This window comes from Dendrobates tinctorius, unplaced genomic scaffold (genome assembly GCF_039654945.1).
Source record: "Dendrobates tinctorius isolate UK_male_01 unplaced genomic scaffold, ASM3965494v1 ptg000203l, whole genome shotgun sequence".
In the NCBI taxonomy this organism is placed as follows: Eukaryota; Metazoa; Chordata; class Amphibia; order Anura; family Dendrobatidae; genus Dendrobates; species Dendrobates tinctorius.
The window spans coordinates 26,494,522-26,514,452 of NW_027361870.1; the positions used below are offsets into that span (position 1 = coordinate 26,494,522).

The window sequence follows — 19,931 nt, forward strand, 5'->3', positions numbered from 1 at the left end:
CTGCGTGTACGGCGACATCATCCCATTATATCATTGATCTTTACTCCTGTCCCCATGGCTCCTGTGTGCGGTAAATGTGGAATTGCCATCGGGAAGAGCTAATGAATGGAAACAATGGGTCTAAATGACGATTTTACTATTACTTTTGCATTTTAGCTTCCTTGAGATGCAGCCTGAGGTTTATGGGCACGAAGAAACAAAATGTATTAACCCTTCTCATTACCTCCACAGTGTAGAAAATATCCAGTAGCATACAGTACATCTACTTCATGAATGGTTGCATCTGATATTTAATCTTAATAAGTTGGAGCTTTTACAGATAATTCCTGTTCCCATTGTTTAGCATCCATGTACAAATGTATAATATAAAGTATTTTTTTTATATACCTAGCTGCATTGGAGCAAGTCATACTCAATGATGTCGTCTGTACCCCGGAAGGATGGGTAGAAATCGCAGAGGAATGTTCTAACAATGACTACAGACAGCTGTCTGAGAAGATCAAGTCTATCGTCATCTCACAAGATGGAGTTGTGGAGATTTCATCCAAGGATGAGGATGCAAAAATAATGGAGCATGTATATCTGTAATGACTGCTGTGTGACAGCAGAGGGAGCACTAGCACCAGTGCGCCGGCAGAAAAACTGATCATTGGTTGTTATTTTAATTATGGAGGCGACATATGGGGCAGAAGTGAGTGTAGAAATTTGCACACTATATTCATCCTTACTGTGATTGCTTTTATGCCCTGAAAATGACATACAAAGCAGATTTCCAAATCCACTGCATTTTGCGGACTTGATTCTTGCAGTTCATAGTGTCCATGCTAGAAAAAACGCAGCAAATCCCACATGTAGCACATATGAAGACTGTAGGGGATTTGGGACAAACTTCATTTAATTAGGTGTAGGGACCCTCAGATTCACACGACCATATTGTCAGTGCTAGTGGTGTCCGTGAAATATCGGACCGCACTCAGACCAATGTTATTCAATGGGGCAGTGCAGATCACTTTTTTTTTCTTTTTCATTAATTAAATTTCTGTGAGAAATAAATTGCAGCCTGCACTAGTTTTTGCCCCATAAATCGGAAGCGACTCGGCCATTCAAGTCTACGGTTGCGCAAAAAAGAAATCACATACCGTAAGGAGGCTCCGATTTTTTTTTACCGATACATTGCAATTCTTTAACATAAGAGACTGTAAATGGTCTTCTGCTTTATTAATTGCTGCTGTAAAAAAAAAAAACATATTGCCTATGGGAAAACAATCGTCCGAGTTTTCTGAATGAAAATGACGATGTTTTTATACCTAAGGGCGCAGTCAGACGGCCGTATAAATGGGACCGAGATTGGGCCGCAATGCCCGGACTGGCCGGTGGCTCTCCAAACCTGAGTGTGAGAACTGCATAGAAATATATGAAGCTGTCACGATCGGGTCAGGAGAGCTGCCGGTCAGTCCGTGCATTGCGAGTCCGATTTATACAGCCGTCTTACTGCTCCCTTAGAGGAGTCAGTCCTCCAATCAGATTCCTTCTCCAGTGTTATTATTACTATTAAAACAATTATACCGGGTATGACAGCAATCTCTAATGGAAAGCTGCTGTTATGTATTGAGCGTGATATTGACCGTTTACACCCCTCCTTGATGCTTTCTTCTTCGCCTGCTCCTCTCCCAGTCTTCCCTACCTCGCTCTTTCTGCTTCAGCTCATCATCTCAGTCAACCGTGACCAAGTCTCCTTCATCCTTGAAAAAAATGATGTCACATCTTTGACAGCGTCTTATTCATATCCCAGTTGCTCCGAAGCTGCTCGTTAAGAATGAAAGACGGGTACTGATGACTGAGATTTTGCAGCAATGTATATAATATCAGCACCAGTTATTACAGGACATTTGGCAACAGTGAGATCGTCCGACCATCTAATCTGTATGGCCACAGCCCTACTCTCCTCTAACAGATAGTGACTAATACAATTGTTCGTTACTAAATTTTAACTGATGAACATTCGTTATGATTAACATCTCTCTTTTTTGCCAATGTTAAAGCTAATGTCTATAGAGACCTTTACTTTATATAGTCTGCAACTTAGCGCTAAAAAAAAAAATCGGAACACAATGCTCGGACCGGCCGGCGGCTCTCCCCACCCGAGCTTGACCACTTCGTGTAGTTCCATGCAGCTTTCATTCTCTGGTCGGAAGAACCACGGCCAGTCCGAGCACTTCATTCCAATATCCATCCAGTTTATATGGCCGTCTGACTGCGCCTTTATAGCAATCATTTGTATAACAGTAGAGCAGGACTATGGAGATCAGTATTCAATGCCATGACTAGAGGACTGGTAGAAGAAGCTGCAGCCGCCTCCACTGATAACCCCATCTCCTGTATGAATAGATGATATGATCGAAAACAAGAATTTAATAAAAAAAAGTACAATTAAATCTAATTTCCTCTGTTGCGGTCATTTCAGAATTAATCTACAATATGAGATTGGTGCAGATCACATTGTAAATGTCAGCAAACACTGACTTATCTTTCCTTTAAGGTTCACATTACTTCTGTGTGCCCGTTCAGAACTCCACCCGGGACTTTCATCTGAATCCAAAAAAATGAGAGTCAGGTGTACCCCTGATGAAACCATTGATTTCAGTAAGGCAAAACATGAGTCTTTAGACCCTATTTGACCTCCTTTTCTGCAGTGTCCATCTTTAGACTGAGACAATAGTGTAGTAGATCTAGAAGATTTCATGAACATCTTAAAATGTTCTTTTTTTGCCAGTCCCCTCAGTGTTTTCATGCCGATCTCATCACATCCTGACGATTCCTGTCACTTGACAGCTACAGCCTCTATTACAGATTCAGGGATAACATAGAAACATTATGGTTAATGGCTCTACTGATATGACCGGATTGATGATCTGCAAATTAAAAAGGAGACATCTCCGAGCTTGGTCTGCGTCTAGGCTGAGGTCAGATGAGCTTATGGAAAATTGTCTTGAGTTTCTTCCTGAAAACACAAACAATTTTCATCCACACTCTCATCCGGATATCATCCGTGTGTCAGTTCTCACAGATGTGTGGCATCTGTTTTCACAAATCAATATTTTGAAATGTACATGACGTAGGGAATCACTCTCAATTCGCCAACATTGAGGTACGCTGCGCACAGGCACAAAGTCTCTTGTTCACACAGGAAGGTTTATTAAACAAAAAGTCCATAACAGTTTCAGCAAAAGAAGATATATAGCCCTTCTCTGACATAAACGGAAATTATGTAAGAAGACACAGCTACAGCAACACTGACAGAGTCCTTCCAAGACAATCCACACACCTTTTGTCACTGGTTGAGACTCACCAGAAACACAGGTCTACGCTTGGTCAGCTTCTGTCAGTCTGACTAACTTACCAGAGGTGTTTCCATCTCTACACCCAGGCAACAATGGACCAGCTCAGGGGCCCTGTTATATCAGCTGCAAGACCTAGATTGGCGAAATGGGAGCAGCCAGTCCCACTCCGCTCTCCCAGCTGCTCCTAAAGCCCGGACCCAAAATCCAGGTCCATTAAAAAAAAATGTCAGCACTATCTGTGCTGGAGTCTGCTTTTCCGGATCCTGCACGCTGACGCTAGGTACCTTGGTAGCACATATACTCCTTCCAGGACCTTACCAACAGCATCCTTACATAGGTCAAATTCTTCTTTCTACATTAATAATGGCAATGTATCCGTAAAAATCAGATTCTACACAGATGATCCTTATGGTTCGTGTGAAAATACTTGTCAACTGAACAATCCTATTGAATTACATTTGTTAGTGTGCTGTCTTGATTTTTACACAGACAGCACTCATCCATATAATATGCTCTTGCACTTGCTCATAAATGGACAGCTCATAGGTGCTGAGCGACTGAAAAATATACGTGGGAATAATGCCTATAGGGGAGAAAGTGACAATTCCTATCTATAAATCAATGCCATATTCAGAAGCAGAGTAAACACATATTACAGTTACATGTGCTGTGTGCTCTCCAGGAACGTGTCCGGGTGGAACAAATGTTTGCACTTTTGCAGTCACGGGGCAGATCCCTTCACTTGCATCTGTGATGTGCAAACGGTGAACTTCCAATCACACTTTGCTCAGGGCTGTTTAGCTCAATAGGATTGTTTAATGTACAGTGTAAACTTTTCAATGCTCATTTTTTGAAAAACATGACTGAGCTATACACATCTTTGTTGGACAGTTGCAAATCTTAGGAATAGAGTTCATGTATTAGTGACTGTCACTTTCACAAACTTTGCATAAAACAATAGTAGAAGTGAATATAGAAATCTTTGTGATAAATCTTATCAAAGAAATATTATTTTTCTACTTATATGCCACTACTTTTCCCCCTGCCTTTACTTTTCCCCAGTCTCTACTTTTCCCCCTCCTTATACTTTCCCCCCTCCCTCTACTTTCCCCCCTGCTCCTACTTTCCCCCTGCCCCTACTTTCCCCCCTGCCTCTACTTTTCCCCTCCCCTCTACTTTTCCCCTCCCTCTACTTTTCCCCCTGCCTCTACTTTCCCCCTGCCTCTACTTTTCCCCTCCCTCTACTTTTTCCCCTGCCCCTACTTTCCCCCTGCCCCTGCTTTCCCCCCTCCCTATACTTTTTTCCCCGTCTCTACTTTCCCCAGAGTCGGAATGGGACACCAGAGAATCCTCCAGTGGGCCCACCGCAGCCCCAGCTCCTGCCACCCACAAAGGGGGGCCCCCTGCATCTGTAGCCCCTTTATGAAGTGCAAAGACGGTGTACAGCATTCCTTACAGTGAATAACGCTGTGCATGCTCTGAAGTCCTTGCTCGTATTTCCCAAATCTCCCTAGACTACCTCTCTCTCCCTGCAAGTGTCAGGTTAAGTTGAGAGTGAGGGGGGCATCTCACAGTACAGAAGAGGTCAGACAGGGCAGGAAGATGTGTGCAGCACAAGTGAAACAACAGGACCTGGTAAGTGTACATATATACAGTATGTATATCTGTGTGTGTACATGTGCACTATACAGTGTGTGTGTCTGTATATGTGTATATAGTATGTGTGTGCATATATACAGTATATAGTATGATCGTGTATATCTGTGGTGCATGTGTGTATATTTATATATTCAGTGGCATAACTACAACGTTATGGGCCCCGGTGTGAACTTTCAAATGTGCCCCCCACTCCGGGCTGCCACAAGGAATTTCGGGGCCCCATACTGGCAAAATTATTGGGGCCCCCTTGAGACCAGTCCAGGCTCCATCCTTCGAACTGTCCACAGCCCCACCGACCGCTCCCATAACTCCACCCCCACATAGAGAATGAAAGGAGCGGAGGGCAGGTGTCTGACTTGCTACACCATAAAATATAATGTCGCCCCCCATATTATATAACAGCCTCCCCCATAGAATATAATGTTCCCCGCATAGTATATAGCACAGCACCACATAGTATACAGCACAGCCCAGCATAGTATACAGCCCCCCATGGTATACAGCAAAGCATCCCCTCATGGTATACAGCACCGCATGGTATACAGCCCCCCATGGTATACAGCACAGCACCCCCCATGGTAAACAGCCCCCCATGGTATACAGCACCCCCCATGGTATACAGCACCGCATGGTATACAGCCCCCCATGGTATACAGCACAGCACCCCCCATGGTATACAGCACTGCATGGTATACAGCACAGCACCCCCCATTGTGTACAGCACCGCATGGTATACAGCACAGCACCCCCCATGGTATACAGCACCATGGTATACAGCCCCCCCAAGAATGGCCCCACAGTCATGGCTGTACTGTTGCATAAAAAAAAACCTCTCCTCACCTTCTCAAAGTGCCTGCGCTGCTAGCTGCTCCTGTCTGCTGCTCTGCCTGCTACACAGTGAGTGCGCAATGACGTCATCACGCACCCGCTGTGTCAGAGGCAGCGGGGAATGATGGGAGAGGGAGCGTCAGCTGACGCTCTCTCCTCCATCATTGCTTTGAACTGTGCTGGCGTCATAGATGCTGGTAATAATAATAAATTTTATTTCTATAGCGCCGACATATTCCGCAGCACTTTACATTTCAGAGGGGACTTGTACAGACAATATACATTACAGCATAACAATAATCACATAGATCATAGCAGATACCAAGAGGAATGAGGGCCCTGCTCGCAAGCTTACAGTCTATGAGGAAAAGGGGAGACACGAAAGGTTGGGTGGTAACAGTTGCCCTGATTGTATGGACCAGCCATAATGTTAAGTGTGTAACAGTACAGATGCAGAGGGCTAATGGATGCATAAAGCATGTGGGAACATGATGCGGGGAACCTGGTTATGGTAAAAAACTTTTGGCTGTGCCACATAGGTATAGATTAGGTTAATGTGTTGAGGCGGTAGGCCAGTCTGAATAAATGAGTTTTCAGGGCATGCTTAAAATTGTGGGGATTGGGGACTAATCGTATTGACCTGGGAAGTGTATTCCAAAGAATTGGCGCAGCACGTGTATAGTCTTGAAGACGGGAGTGGGAGGTTCTGATTATTGAGGATGCTAACCTCAGGTCATCAGCGGAGCGGAGGGCGCGGGTAGGGTGGTAGACTGAAACAAGGGAGTATAGTTCAATGCGGTATAGTTCAATGCGGCGGCGAGGGGGAGGCGGCGCTGACATGGTGCGCCTCTGACCCCCCCCTCCCGCCCAGCCTGCCCAGATGCGGGCCCCCTCTGCTCATAGGGGCTCCATACATGTTACGCCCCTGTATATATGCATGTACATATAATATATAGGATGTGTGTCTGTGTGTATTATATTTGTATACTGCATGTGTGCACTATATTGTGTATATGTATGTGAGCATACTGTATATAAACTGAATGTTTGTGTGTGTATACCTTATATGTATCCATGTACACACTGTATGTCCATGAGCCGTCCGTGTTTAACATTGAAAGTATATGAGAAGCTTTGTAATTTCATTTCCATTATTCATACCGGAAAAACACAGATGGCACATGCACGACACACTGATTGGAAAACACTGGTGACAGCGATATCTGTGTAACACGTACGTGTTTTATATGGACATGTGAAGGAGGCCTAACAGTGTTGTTGGTGGGGCAAGTTTCATGTGCTGCTCCAGTGGTGCTGTTGGGTGATCCCGGCATATTCTCAACATGCTTTGAGCTAATTTTGTGTATTTGCATTACGGAGTAGATGCTAAGAATATGCTGAGATGGCTTGTAGGCAAATTTGATTTCCAATTTTTAAAACTGGGAAATGTGAAATTCCTATTTCTTTGGGAATTATACATATTTTTTTTAGTAATGTCAGTTTTATATAATATTTTTTTATCTAGTAAATAATACTCATTTTTTGTTATTGCACTTTAATGGGTACACCCATATTTCCAGGATGTGCCACAATAGTAGATGTGGTTCTCACAAATGGAACAGGCATCTGTTTCGCTGTTAGTGGAGAGATGGCCAGAGTTTTGTCTACCTCATCACTTATATCACTGTGTGACGGGGCCCCGTGCTCAAAATAGATGCAAGTTCCATTAGTGGGACTTATACGTTAAGGAAATCTACCTTGAAAGTATTGATTCTTGTGTTATCCAACAGGCCCTGAATGAGACATAAGTGTTTCTTTTTTTGCCTGGAGTGTTTCTATAGTTTGTTAATTATACATTAAATTAAATTGGTTATTTATTGGCTAATTATTATTATTATTCACTATTATAGCACCATTTATTCCATGACGCTTTACATGTGAAAAAGGTGCATACATAGACAAGTACAATAAACATCAGCAATACAAGGGACACACAAGTACAGGGGGAGAGAGGAGAGAGGACCCTGCCCACCAGGGCTCACAGTCTACAGGGATGGGTGAGGATACACTAGGAGAGGGTAGAGCGGGTCGTGCCGCGGTTCAGTAGACTGAGGATCACTGCAGGTTGCAGGCTTGTTGGAAGAGGTGGGTCTTCAGGTTCCTTTTGAAGGATTCCGTGGTAGGCTAATAAACACTTTGTTTGGTATTACCTCATTTTGCAACAGAACTGGTATTATTTCTATATAACTGCAAGGTGGGCCCCAAGAATGATTTTTCTCTGGTGGGCCCAAGGTACTCCAGTCCGACGCTGACTTTCCCCCTGCCTCTACTTCAGCTGGAATGCCAGTTCATTGAGCTGTCAAACCAGCTGCCTACTTAAGTCAATGGAGACCTGAGCTGCTTTCTGGTAGGTTTTATTTTAGGCCTGTTTCACACATCCGTTTGTCACCATCAGTCAAGATCCGCCGATTTGCAAAAAAAACGGATCCGCCATTTTTGTTGGCGGATCCGTTTTTTTCCTCATAGACTTGCATTATCGGCGGATCTTGGTGGATGGTCATCCGTTCGATCCGCTATTGTACTGATCCGACAAGATTTTGCCGTCCGCTAAGCGGACGGGAAGGAGCATGTAGCGTTTTTTTCATACGTGGATCCGCATTTTGCGCTTGTCCGGGTGATTTAACCCTATATCCCAGCTGCGAATGAATGAAAAAATTCTCTCTCTCTCTCTCCCCCCCCTCACCCGACTTCCTCGATCTTCCGCCTCCTCCATTCCATTGCGCGATCTCTGCTAAAGGGCCTGTCACACTAAGCGATATCGCTAGCAATATCGCTATAACTTGTGACGTTATAGCGATATCGCTGTGTCTGATACTTACCTACGACCCACTCCCCCGCTGGTTATCGCTGATCGCGCGAGAATGTCCTGGGCCGTTTCTCGTCGTCAGCTTCCTGCGGCACATCCTGTGGAGCGACGAGCGTGGAGCCGGGCGGGAGGACGCAGGATCGCCTAGTGTGACAGGTAAGTAACGACCCCCGACCCCTGCGATGTCGCTGGTGAGATCTGCCTGTGTGGCAGCTCACTAGCGACCACTTAGCGATGCACCAGCGATCCTGACCGCGTCATATCGCTGGTCGGGATCGCTGGTACATCACTAAGTGTGACAGTACCTTTACTCCCGGATCTCCACATCTCATGCTCATATCTTCTCCCGGAATTTGGCTTCTATCCTGCGGTTCCTTTAAGAATCCTTCATCGTCCGCTGCCTCACGTATGTGTGAAACAGGCCTTAGGCCTCTTTCACACATCAGGTTTTCGCCGTCAGGCGCGATCCGGCGCTTTTGACAAAAACCGGATCCGGCGAAATGCAATGCCGGATCCGGTTCCCCCCCATTGACTTGCATTTGCGCCGGATCGCGCCGGATGGCCATGCGTTTCATCCGGTTTTCGCCGGATCCGGCAATGTGTCGCGATCCGGCGTCTGGAAAAAACGGCTACTGTAACGTTTTTTGTCTCCGGCGAAAAAGCCGGACACGCCGGATCCGGCGCGTCCGGCTTTTTCACACAATGAAAGCCTATGAGCGCCGCAATGCGCCTGATCCGGCGAAAGCCGGATCCAGTAGCCGGATCCGGTTTTTTGGTCTGAGCATGCTCAGTAGCTCTGCCCACAAGACATATATAAAAGCAAGACAGTGGGACCCACAGCCACACCCAACATGCCACCCAAGAAAGCAACCAAGCGCAGGAGAAGGCAGGAGACCACTGCAGCACCATCAGCACCACCACCACCCCAAATGGAGCAGCAAATGGAACATGCTGAGGAGGGGAGGCCAGCAGCAGATGAGAGACGGTAATTATCAAATCCCCCATTCCTCCAAACTAGGGCTATTGAATATCAAGATATTCATTGGCCCTTTGTTTCTCTTTATTCAACAGCCGCCCAATAGATGCAGCAGCAGCAGCAGCAATGGCAGCAGCTGGAACACCACCCACAGGCATGGAGTGTGGCCACCAGGAAGACAGCACATCATCTTCTGGGAGCCCTCCCTCGCATCGTCAGCGTTTGACGGTAAGTTTTTATTTCCAAAATCCATCATCTCTGTAAATATATGTCTATTCATTGCCTTTTATTTCAAAACAGGATTCACAAGATGAAGAGGAGCTCCCAGAAGAAGAAGGAAGGGATGGACAGACACTTGGAGTGGGCTCACAATTGGTAAGTTTTTTGCATCAAACGCAGAAACACAACATCACACTACACACAACACATAGAAAACAATGTTCTGCAGACCACACACAGCAAACAAATGCCTACATCCAAAGACATAACATTTTTTGTTTTCTTCTCTAGTCTTCCCAATCTGGTGCTCGGCCAAGAGGTCCTCGCAGTGCCTCCCAGGGTCGTCGGCGACAGCAACGCGGCGGTCACCAGCGTGTAAGTATAAATATTTTTGCTTTGTTTTTTTGCACTTTTTATTTCATTTCTTTTGTGGAGGCTAATTATGTTATTTTTGTCTTTTTCTTTAACAGCCTTCACAGCGTGCTCCCGACTCTGACGGTGAGGATGGAGGACTCGATGTGGACCACCTCATCGATCTCGTCAGAGAAAGGGAGCCGCTCTGGAATATGGCTGACCGCCGCCATGCTGACCTTATTGTTACCCGACGACTCTGGGAGGAAATCTGTTCGCTCCTTGTGGGCCGCTGGGAGGACCTCGATGCTCGGGCCCAGATTAAAGAGCGTAAGTATATACAGTACCGGTTGCTTGATGTAAACCAGTGTTTCCCGAACTCCAGTCCTCGTGGTCCCCACGGATCATGTGTTCAGGATTTCTATTTACTATGGAAATCCTGAAAACATGACCCCTGGGGACCATGAGGACTGGAGTTTGGGAAACACTGATGTTGTATACTAACCACTCCTTTCTCGTTTCAGGGAACAGAATTGTGAATCGGTGGCGGTCTGTGAGGGATCGTTTCAAGAAGGAGTTCAATAAAGAGATGCGGGCCCCGAGTGGATCTGGAGGACGCAGGAGCAAGTACAAGTACGCACAAGCCCTGTCGTTCCTCCGGGAAACAATGGTCACTAGAAGGTAAATATTACACACCACATGTGAAAAAAAATGTTAGATGTAACTTTTTTTTTTCAGCCAGGGCCATACCATGTCAGTATTTTAATTGTTTTTTTTTCTCTTTATTCCACAACACGGTGAGCAGCACTCGGGAGCCTGCACGATTGGACCCTTCTGAGGCGATCCCTGAGGAGACCGGCACCGAGGGACACTTCGACCGCCCCGGTACATCTGCACCTTCCCAGCCTTCCCACACATTCGACCCATCTGTCCCATCCACCAGCACAGGAGCATCGTGGCCGCCTACATTACATGAAGCTGCTGGTGAGGAGATCGCTTTCCCTTTACCCCACCCTTCTGCCCCTGCCACCTCTAGTACACCTGCGGGTACTGGGCGGCAGCGGCAGAGGGGTCAGGAAAAGAGTTATGCGCCAGAGTTCTTGCATCTGAATGCATCTTTCCAGAACTGTCTAAAAGTCTTGTCAGAGCAAATCTCCGCAGGCTTTCAGCAGATCAACTCCAGCATTCTGGAGGTGAAGACACTTCTGCAAACCATGCATTCAGAAGCAAGATCTTCGCCAAACCACACCTTTTTCAGGTCTGTTGTGGAGCGCATGGCAACACTATCTCCTACCCAGCAGATGCATGTAATGCATTCATGCCACGGTGCTCTACAGCAGGTTACCTCCCAACCTCCACCTCCCACCACTGTAGTTCCTCCACCTGCACCCCCTCCAGCCACTTTCCATCCTCCCCCTCCTATTACATCTGCACCCCCTCCAGCCACTTTCCATCCTCCCCCTCCTATTACATCTGCACCCCCTCCAGCCACTTTCCATCCTCCCCCTCCTATTACATACCAGCAACCTCACCAGTACCAGCAACCTCCCCAGTACCAGCAACCTCCCCAGTACCAGACATCTCCCCACTTCCAGCAACCTGCCCCGTACCAAACTCCTTCCCCGTACCAAACTCCTTCCCCGTACCAAACTCCTTCCCCATACAACTTTCCATCAACATCATCTGCTCCTACAGTCCCTGCCCAACCCTCCACTCCACCGCCCACCACGTCTTCTGCCTCCCACATGTCCACCCATTCTGTAGCTTTTTCCACACCATCACCTCTAACTGTTCCTTCCCCACCACGATCCCAGTCCTCTCTCCACACTCCCATTGTCGAAGTGTCCCGCAGCCCCTCCAGCAGTATTTCCACCCCACACTACACCGAGTTATAATGTTTTTTTTGTAATAAAAATGCCCATTTGGTTGGTTTCAAACCTTTATTAAAAAAGTTTTTTTAACTTTAAAAACAGTTTACACAAAAAAAAATATTTTAAATAAAAGTTAAATTATTGTTTACACTGGTTGTCTGTCATTTCTTTCTGCGGCGAAATATGTTTAAAAAAAAGGTTAAATACAGGGTATTTAAAAGGTAAAAAGGTATTCAAAACCAGGTATATAACTGTGGGTAAATTTTAGCTTTTTGCCACAGTTGTGTTCCTGGTTGTGTTTGAAGCAAAGTATTTCACCTGAAAAGTTGTGTTTATTGTTGGTGATTTCCTAACAATGTACACAACTTTTGTTAAAAGGTGAAATACTTTGCATAAAACACAACCAGGTACACACCTGTGGCCTAAAGCTAAAAATAGAGACCATGACAAGATAGCCAACTTTGGTTGGCAAAGGTATATACTGTTGGTACAGAAGGTACACAAGTTTGGTTAGGGCACAAATCTTTCACACTCTGTCATCCTGCCAGTGTACTCTGCCTTGAGGTGACATAAAGTATAGTGCAAAATTGTCCCTCATTACTGAAACCGTCACAGAACTTCTAGTGGTAATGTCATGGTAATCTTGCAAGGTGGTTTCTTCAGAGGTGTCCTCAATGGAAATGGGTTCCTTGCAGATAACAAAATTGTGGAGTACCACGCAAGCTTTGATCACCTCGTCCACAGTTTCTGTCTTGAGGTTGATCGCAGTCAATAGGACCCGCCATTTGGCTGTCAGAATACCAAAGGTACATTCAACCATTCTTCTTGCTCTTGTGAGGCGGTAATTAAAAATGCGTTTTGGTCTTGTCAATCCTCTGCTAGAGTACGGTTTCAAAAGGTGTTCTGACAGCTGGAAGGCTTCATCCCCTACACAGACAAATGGCATAGGTGGACCAGATGTTTGCGGCAGCGGTCTAGGTGGTGGGAACTGGAAGGTGTTTCCATACAGTTTACGCCCCATGGCAGACAGTTTGAAAACTTGAGAGTCATTGGAGCGGCCATAGGCCCCAATATCAACCGCAATAAATTTGTATTCCGCGTCAGCGATGGCCATGAGGACAATTGAAAAATATTTCTTGTAATTGAAATATTCCGATCCCGATCCGGCTGGCTTTACAATGCGGATATGTTTCCCGTCCACAGCGCCCAAGCAGTTGGGAAACTGACATATCTGTTGAAACTTGTCAGCAATTTCAATCCACCTCTCTGTTGTGGGCTCTGGTAAAAACTCTTCAGCTAAGGAGTCCCACAGTGCACGGCATGTGTACTTCACAATTCCAGATATGGTGGAAATCCCGAGTCTGTACTGGAAATGCAGTGACGAAAGGGATTCTCCAGTTGCAAGAAATCTGTGGGGAATTAAAAAACAATAAATTAGTTTTAAATCACAGCATTACATACCAAAACTGAGCTATAACACTTGGAGATACAAACTACCACCAACAAGATTGCAGTGAAAGTGTGCTCTGATGCGATCATATCCAATAAATGTGGCTTACCTTAAAGTCACCATCAGACGCTCTGCGGGTGAAACAGAGAAGCGGCAATAGGTGTCCGCTTTTCTTATGAGGTGTGCAATGCGCTCCACCAAGTAATCAAAATTCTCCATTTTCATCCGAACATATCCAAAAAATGTATCCGTGTTTCGTCGAAGGTCCATGCAGAGTGTAGAATAGACCCCACGCGTCATTCTCTTGGCTGTGATGGGGTGGATCCACAAACGTCGTCTACGATGCCTGATGCGCTGCTGTCTCGCTCTCTCCTTCTCCAGAACAATCACCCTCAAACGATTCGCCTCCGCTATAAAATCCGCCAAATTCTTCAAAATATTTCCAATGACAACATCCATCTTCGCCAGTAACTTGCTCTTCTCTCCAACCTGCACTTTCTCCTCTACAACCTGTCAAAGAAGGGCTGTAGGAACACGCTATATATAGTTTTCCAGTAGCCAATCCCGTTCGGAAGGCCACAAGGGTCAATTTTAAAAACCGGATCCGGCGTAATCCGTCCAAAAACGGATAGAAAAACGGATGAACCGGATGAGACGGATCCGGTTTTGTCTGTCAAGAAAAAGACAGATCCGGCAGAAAACCGGATCCGGCACATCAGGTTTTACAAAACATTTGCCGGACCCGGCATTCCGGCACGACGCTGGATCGCGCCTGACGCCGAAAACCTGATGTGTGAAAGTAGCCTTAGTGTTACATTAACATCTACACTGCACAGTACTGCCGAATAATGTTCTCCATGCTGCTGCTGTGAATATGTGTTACATAGAGACAGGGGAACAGGAATCCTTCATGTCTGTATGTACGTAGTATGGGAGACACCATAGCAGAGTGGGAAACTGATAAAAACATACCAGTTATATAATGGTCTGAAGTAGTGTTATTCCTTAGGGCCACACAACAGCTTTTTATGAAAAGTCACCTGAAATGACAAACCTGATTTAAAGTTAATACAAATAAGGGTATCTTACACACACAATTGTATTTTTAGTCTGTTTGCTGTCCATGTGCTCAACAAACAGCACACCGACCTATTGTCGCCTATGTACTAGTGCACAAAGGAGATTTTCAACCTAAACTTTAGGTCTGTGTTGGAAAAAAAAAGCAGCATGCATCAGTCTGGTCCAATTAATGAAGAAGAGCAGTGTAAATAGAAGATAGCTCCTACACCTGTCACCTATGCAGATGAGCTCACAGAGACAATGATGATGGTCCTCAGGGATCCACAATCTTCTCATGTTCCTAAATGGGTAAAACTGGAAAAACTTGGAACTTTCATGTTTATCTCTTATTAAAATGTTCTTCCGAACTCGAGAATGGAGGGATTTTTAATTCTATTGTAGGCAAGGTTACCATACCAACTCAGAGGTGGACTATTTCCTTCTGCTCTGAAGCTGGTGGCATCACTGTTTAAGTTTGCAGAGGAAGTAAAAATTGAGAAGAATGATGGGGGTAGCCAAGCACTGCATTCCTCTTCCACTCTTAAAGGGAATCTGTGCATAGGACACCGGCCTTTGAAATGTAGTTTCATCTCAACACCTTTATATCTTCTATATGTTGCTGCATTCTCTATTAGTTACCATTGTCATTCACATGGGAATTAGATGTTAAGTACTCTGGCCATAACAGAGCTGTCATGGCGGTAACTCGCACACGTTCTCTGCGCCGTGCTACTCACCGCGTTTGCCGCTCTTCCCCTCTTTATGTCATGCCACCCCCCTGAGTTGCTTCATTCTGCTCTCCCATCTCTGCTGCATCTTCCTGCTGTCTCCACCTGGCTATAGAGGCACGGCCAGGAATTTAACCCTGCTGTGTCCTGCATGATTTGGTTTCCCTAGCCAATCCATTGCCAGCAAGGGATATATTAGATGGCTCCTCCCCCTATTGTTATTTCAGTGGCAGCGTCTCTGCATGATCCTTCTTCCCCCTCTCGACAGAGACGCCAACGTGCTCATGTACTCCCCCTCTCTGCTTCGGTCCCCGCCTCCTCTGCTTCCTCACAGTAACCGCTTCTTAAAGGGGCAGGATGCGCACTGAAATGACCCCAGCCAATAGATGGGAGACATCAGATAGTTTAGGAATCCTCCCCTATAGGGTGCCTCAGCAACTTTCGTGTTAGTGCATTAGCTACCATATTAGTTGTAAGGTCCCTGTTTCTGTGCTCCCTGATCCCATCCTGTCTAAACCCAGTCCTGAACCCCTCCTACCAATACCTAGTCCTCATCTGCTTCTTCTGTGTTTGTACCTCTTCCCTCTCCAGTCCAGTCCAAACCTGCACCTGTGTTCCTACCCTTGAGACTGTCCTGTGTTCCTGTGCCTGTTCCGGTATCCGCACTGTCTACTGAGTCGTATAGTATCCATCCCTCCAGTTTACCAGTTCCTGGCCTGCCTGACTCTCCGAGTCCATGCCTGCTCCGCTGCCATTTTGGGATCAGCTGCTGCTGTGGCGCCCCTGAGGGTTCAGTCGCCACAGAGATACTGCACCTCCTCCTGAGGTGTGGTATCCCACCATCCAGGTAAGGTGGAGACACCTGACCACGCTCCAACACCTGCATCCCACACAACACAGTAGTGTAGCAAAGCACCCTTTCGTGGCTCCCTGCTTGGAACACGAAGCGTGCTGGGAGGCGGGTGGAGTTTAGTTTGCACTCAAGAGAGCGGGAAGAGATTAGGATTCAGTCATTCAGTGAGTCAGTGAGTGGAAATCTGACCGGGAAGTGAGTCAGGAAGATCCCCGGGAGTGGGATGGATGAAGGAAGTGCTGCAGCCGACCTCAGTGATCTGGGTCCGCTGGCACAGGGAAGAGACATTAGAACGGAAGCCTGATTCTCCATATGAAAGAAAGGATTGTACGGAACGTAAGGAGAAAAGGATGACTAAGGATTAGGGTTAGAGGAGAACCCTTCCCAAGTTCGTAGCGCAAGGCCGGGGTCCGGTCCCGAGGTTGTATGAATACTAATAGTCCTGCAGCAGACACCGGAGGAATAGAAGTAGTCACCACTTTATTCCCACACAAGACTTGGGGGAGCAACAGCAATGATAGTGAGCCGGGACTTAACAACAAGGAGTCCCCGAAGCAGGCTACAGCTGTCTGCCGTACAAGTAGAGTTCATAAGAACATCGGACAGGAGGAACCCCAGTGTAACTCAGTACTGGAGTACTTCACTTTAAAGACGCTATAAGAGGAGATGTTCAGAAAAGGCACATATGTTGGCGGAGTGTTGGAAGGGAGGACTTCATCTTGCCTGGAGGTTGACTGAGCTCCTGACCCGGAGGACATGGCATGGATGCGGGGGATGCGGGTGCCTGTACCACAAAAGACTGTGAGTAAAGCTTTGGAACTACATGCCCTGGTGTCCTCCACTTATTCCTGCGTCAACCCACTCAGAACTACTACATCCCCTGCGCCTGACACTACATCATCTAAGTGTCACTTCACCTACACTGCCCTGGGACTACAGCCCTGCCTGTGGAGGGCTATAACATCACTGCTGCACCCCACCATCGGTCCCAGAGGATAAGTCTGCAGCGTCGGCTTAACATCTTCATTGCCGAACACCACAGGTGGCGTCACGAATCATCAATAGACTTTATTCCCCTTTTACAATGGAGCTCCAGGGCCACGGACCGGGTCACAGCTGCCGTGACATCTCCCATCAAAGCCCCGTGGCCTGGCTCTGAGTACCCCACAGCCCTGGCGGGCGCTCCAACTTGGCGTCACAAACAGGATGACGAGGCCCGGTGCCACCGGGTTCTGTGTGCCTACGATTTATTGGACTTAACAGTTTGTGAAAATGTACAGAATAACCAATTTAATAGACTGTAAAATGAACTCTTAAAATGGCCGCTGGCGCGGTGAAGAGGGGCGTGACAACATGGGTGGTCCTAAGAAAAGACAGCACACTGTCCTGGGCCTCCCCTGTCTGAACTTCTATGCAACAGCAACATGGCCCACCCCCCGAGTTGTTCGTATACTGGCCTGGTATGGAGGAGTAGGAAGAAGACGTCGCCCCCAGAAGGAGGAGCGAGAGCCGGTGGCGGGAAGAGTCCAGACAGGACGAGAAAGGAGAGAACGCCATGATGGAAGGAGAGAGGAGGCCTGAAGAGTGAAGGGAGGTTAAGCTGAACCTCCCCGGCGCAATGGCTGAAGGCTCCGATCTGGCTTCCCATCTGGACCGTCAACAGCTGGAGGATGAGATTGCCCGGCTGTCTCATGAACTGCAGCTGAAGCAGGAGGCGCTCTGGATGAAGAAATGGCAGCACGCCCTGGAGGGGCCTCCATCCGTGGTACCCCAGTCACCGGTACCCGCCACCGCTGCACCGGATCTCCCTAAGGCAAACCCTGTGGAGCCTGTGGCCGCTGCCATACCACCGATAGCATCTATCACCGCCGCCCCGCTGTCACCGCCGCAGGGGGAGAGGCCTGCCCGGAGGAGTTGTCTGAGGGCCTGGGAGCTGAAGTGGAGGAAGAAGTAGAGCTCCTGCCTGGACCTGACGCGGCTGCGCAGGTCCCACCGGAGACCCCTGCGGACCCGGAGCCGCCGTCGGCTCCACCATCATCTCCGACCATGGGTCCGGTGGTACCGGTGAACGTAGTGTGCCGCCGGGAGGCTCCAGGTATGACCGCCACCCCTCCCAACGGGTTGCCCCTTGAGTTCTCGTGTAGTGAGGCTGGCTTGCTCGAGCTCCAAATGGGACAATTAGACGATGTATGCTTTCAATTCAGAGGCACTAAGCTTACTGAGATGGGGAAGTGGAAGAAGTCCCTGTTGAGGAGAGTGAGGCTGGAGCAGGAGCGTCCTATTCGGCATCTCGTGGGTTCCGCAGAAGAGTCTGAACAACTGGGGAGTATTAATATGCATCATGGGTTCCCCTTACCACAGATTCCAGACTCCCGCATTTCACCATATCAGCGCCTACAGACACCGATACCACCGGACGTCAGGCCAAAGACCACAGTAGTAGTGCCGCTAACTGTAGTACCACCTGAAGCCGAGAAACAACATTCCTTGGTACCAGCTGCAACTCCTGCAGAGTCACAGGCAACAGGAATACTACCAGCAGCGGATAACATGTTACCCTCACAGGCAACTGTTACTCCCGCTGCCATTCCATTAACACCAGCAGATGCCAACCGCACTCCAGGAGAAAATGAGTACATGCAATTTGTGGCTAGACAGCAGGAAGAGGATGCTCTGAAGTTCTTCCCTGGAAGCAGCCAAAGCAACCCGCTTCCAGCACCCCAGAAAGGGGAACACTAACACTAACAGATAAATAACTAACTTTTGTTACCCAGGAGGGTATTAGCACCTTTGTGCCTAATTTTCTATTTTTGGTTCATCATGTTTTCCCGCTTAACTGTTTCCAGTTTTTGTTGCCCAGTCTAATTGGCAGCCTTTACACTTGAACTGTGGAGATCATGGACGCTGAGTGATCCAGAACTGTCATGTAAATAGTTTGCACCTCTTTAGGTGCTCTCTCTTGGTTTTACATAGTACTTTCTTGGAATAAGGACTACCTCATTTCTTTGTTAAATAGGGACATTTCAAGACTTGTTGACTGGACCAGTGTCTACTCTTTATAGAATTGCACTTAAAGAAAAAAAAAATGATGATGCTTAGTATTTTTGTAACAGAGAAGTAAATAGTGATAGTGTTTACAGATTTTACAGAGAATGTTTCATGATGTTTAAGACTGAGTAAAGATTTAAAATTTCAGGTGACGAACCAGGTAGCCACGGTTGTCACTTAGGGTTTTGGAAAGTAGTAAATGTGAAAGAAAAGAGAAAGTGAAGAAATGTGTTAATGATGATACTCGAAGTGGTAGTGAGTTGTTGTCAAAAGCACTTTTGAATTAGGTACTATAGTAAAGTATAGATATTTAGTTAAATTGTTTGTTAAGTTCAAGAATGAGTTCCTCCCACATTGGGAAGTTTAGATAAGAACTGTTTATTAGCATTATAAAAATTTTGTATGATCCTGTATTTGTCCATCTTTGCTTCTTTTTCAGCCCGCGGATGTGCTGTGTTTAACGGGGGGATGTGGCGCCCCTGAGGGTTCAGTCGCCACAGAGATACTGCACCTCCTCCTGAGGTGTGGTGTCCCACCATCCAGGTAAGGTGGAGACACCTGACCACGCTCCAACACCTGCATCCCACACAACACAGTAGTGTAGCAAAGCACCCTTTGGTGGCTCCCTGCTTGGAACACGAAGCGTGCTGGGTGGTGGGTGGAGTTTAGTTTGCACTCAAGA

The 19,931-nt window shown here is 46.9% G+C and overlaps 1 protein-coding gene across 2 annotated transcripts in view; it reads left to right on the top strand.

The window, feature by feature from the left end:
- Nucleotides 1-2,435, top strand: part of CLHC1 (clathrin heavy chain linker domain containing 1) — a 39,311-nt gene extending 36,876 nt beyond the window's left edge. For both annotated transcript variants that reach the window (XM_073553907.1, XM_073553908.1), the window contains one exon: nt 392-2,435. In XM_073553907.1, coding sequence (XP_073410008.1) covers nt 392-588 — 197 coding nt within the window. In that variant the 3' untranslated portion in view covers nt 589-2,435. The remainder of the gene's footprint in view (nt 1-391) is intronic.
- The last annotated feature ends 17,496 nt before the right edge of the window (nt 2,436-19,931 follow it).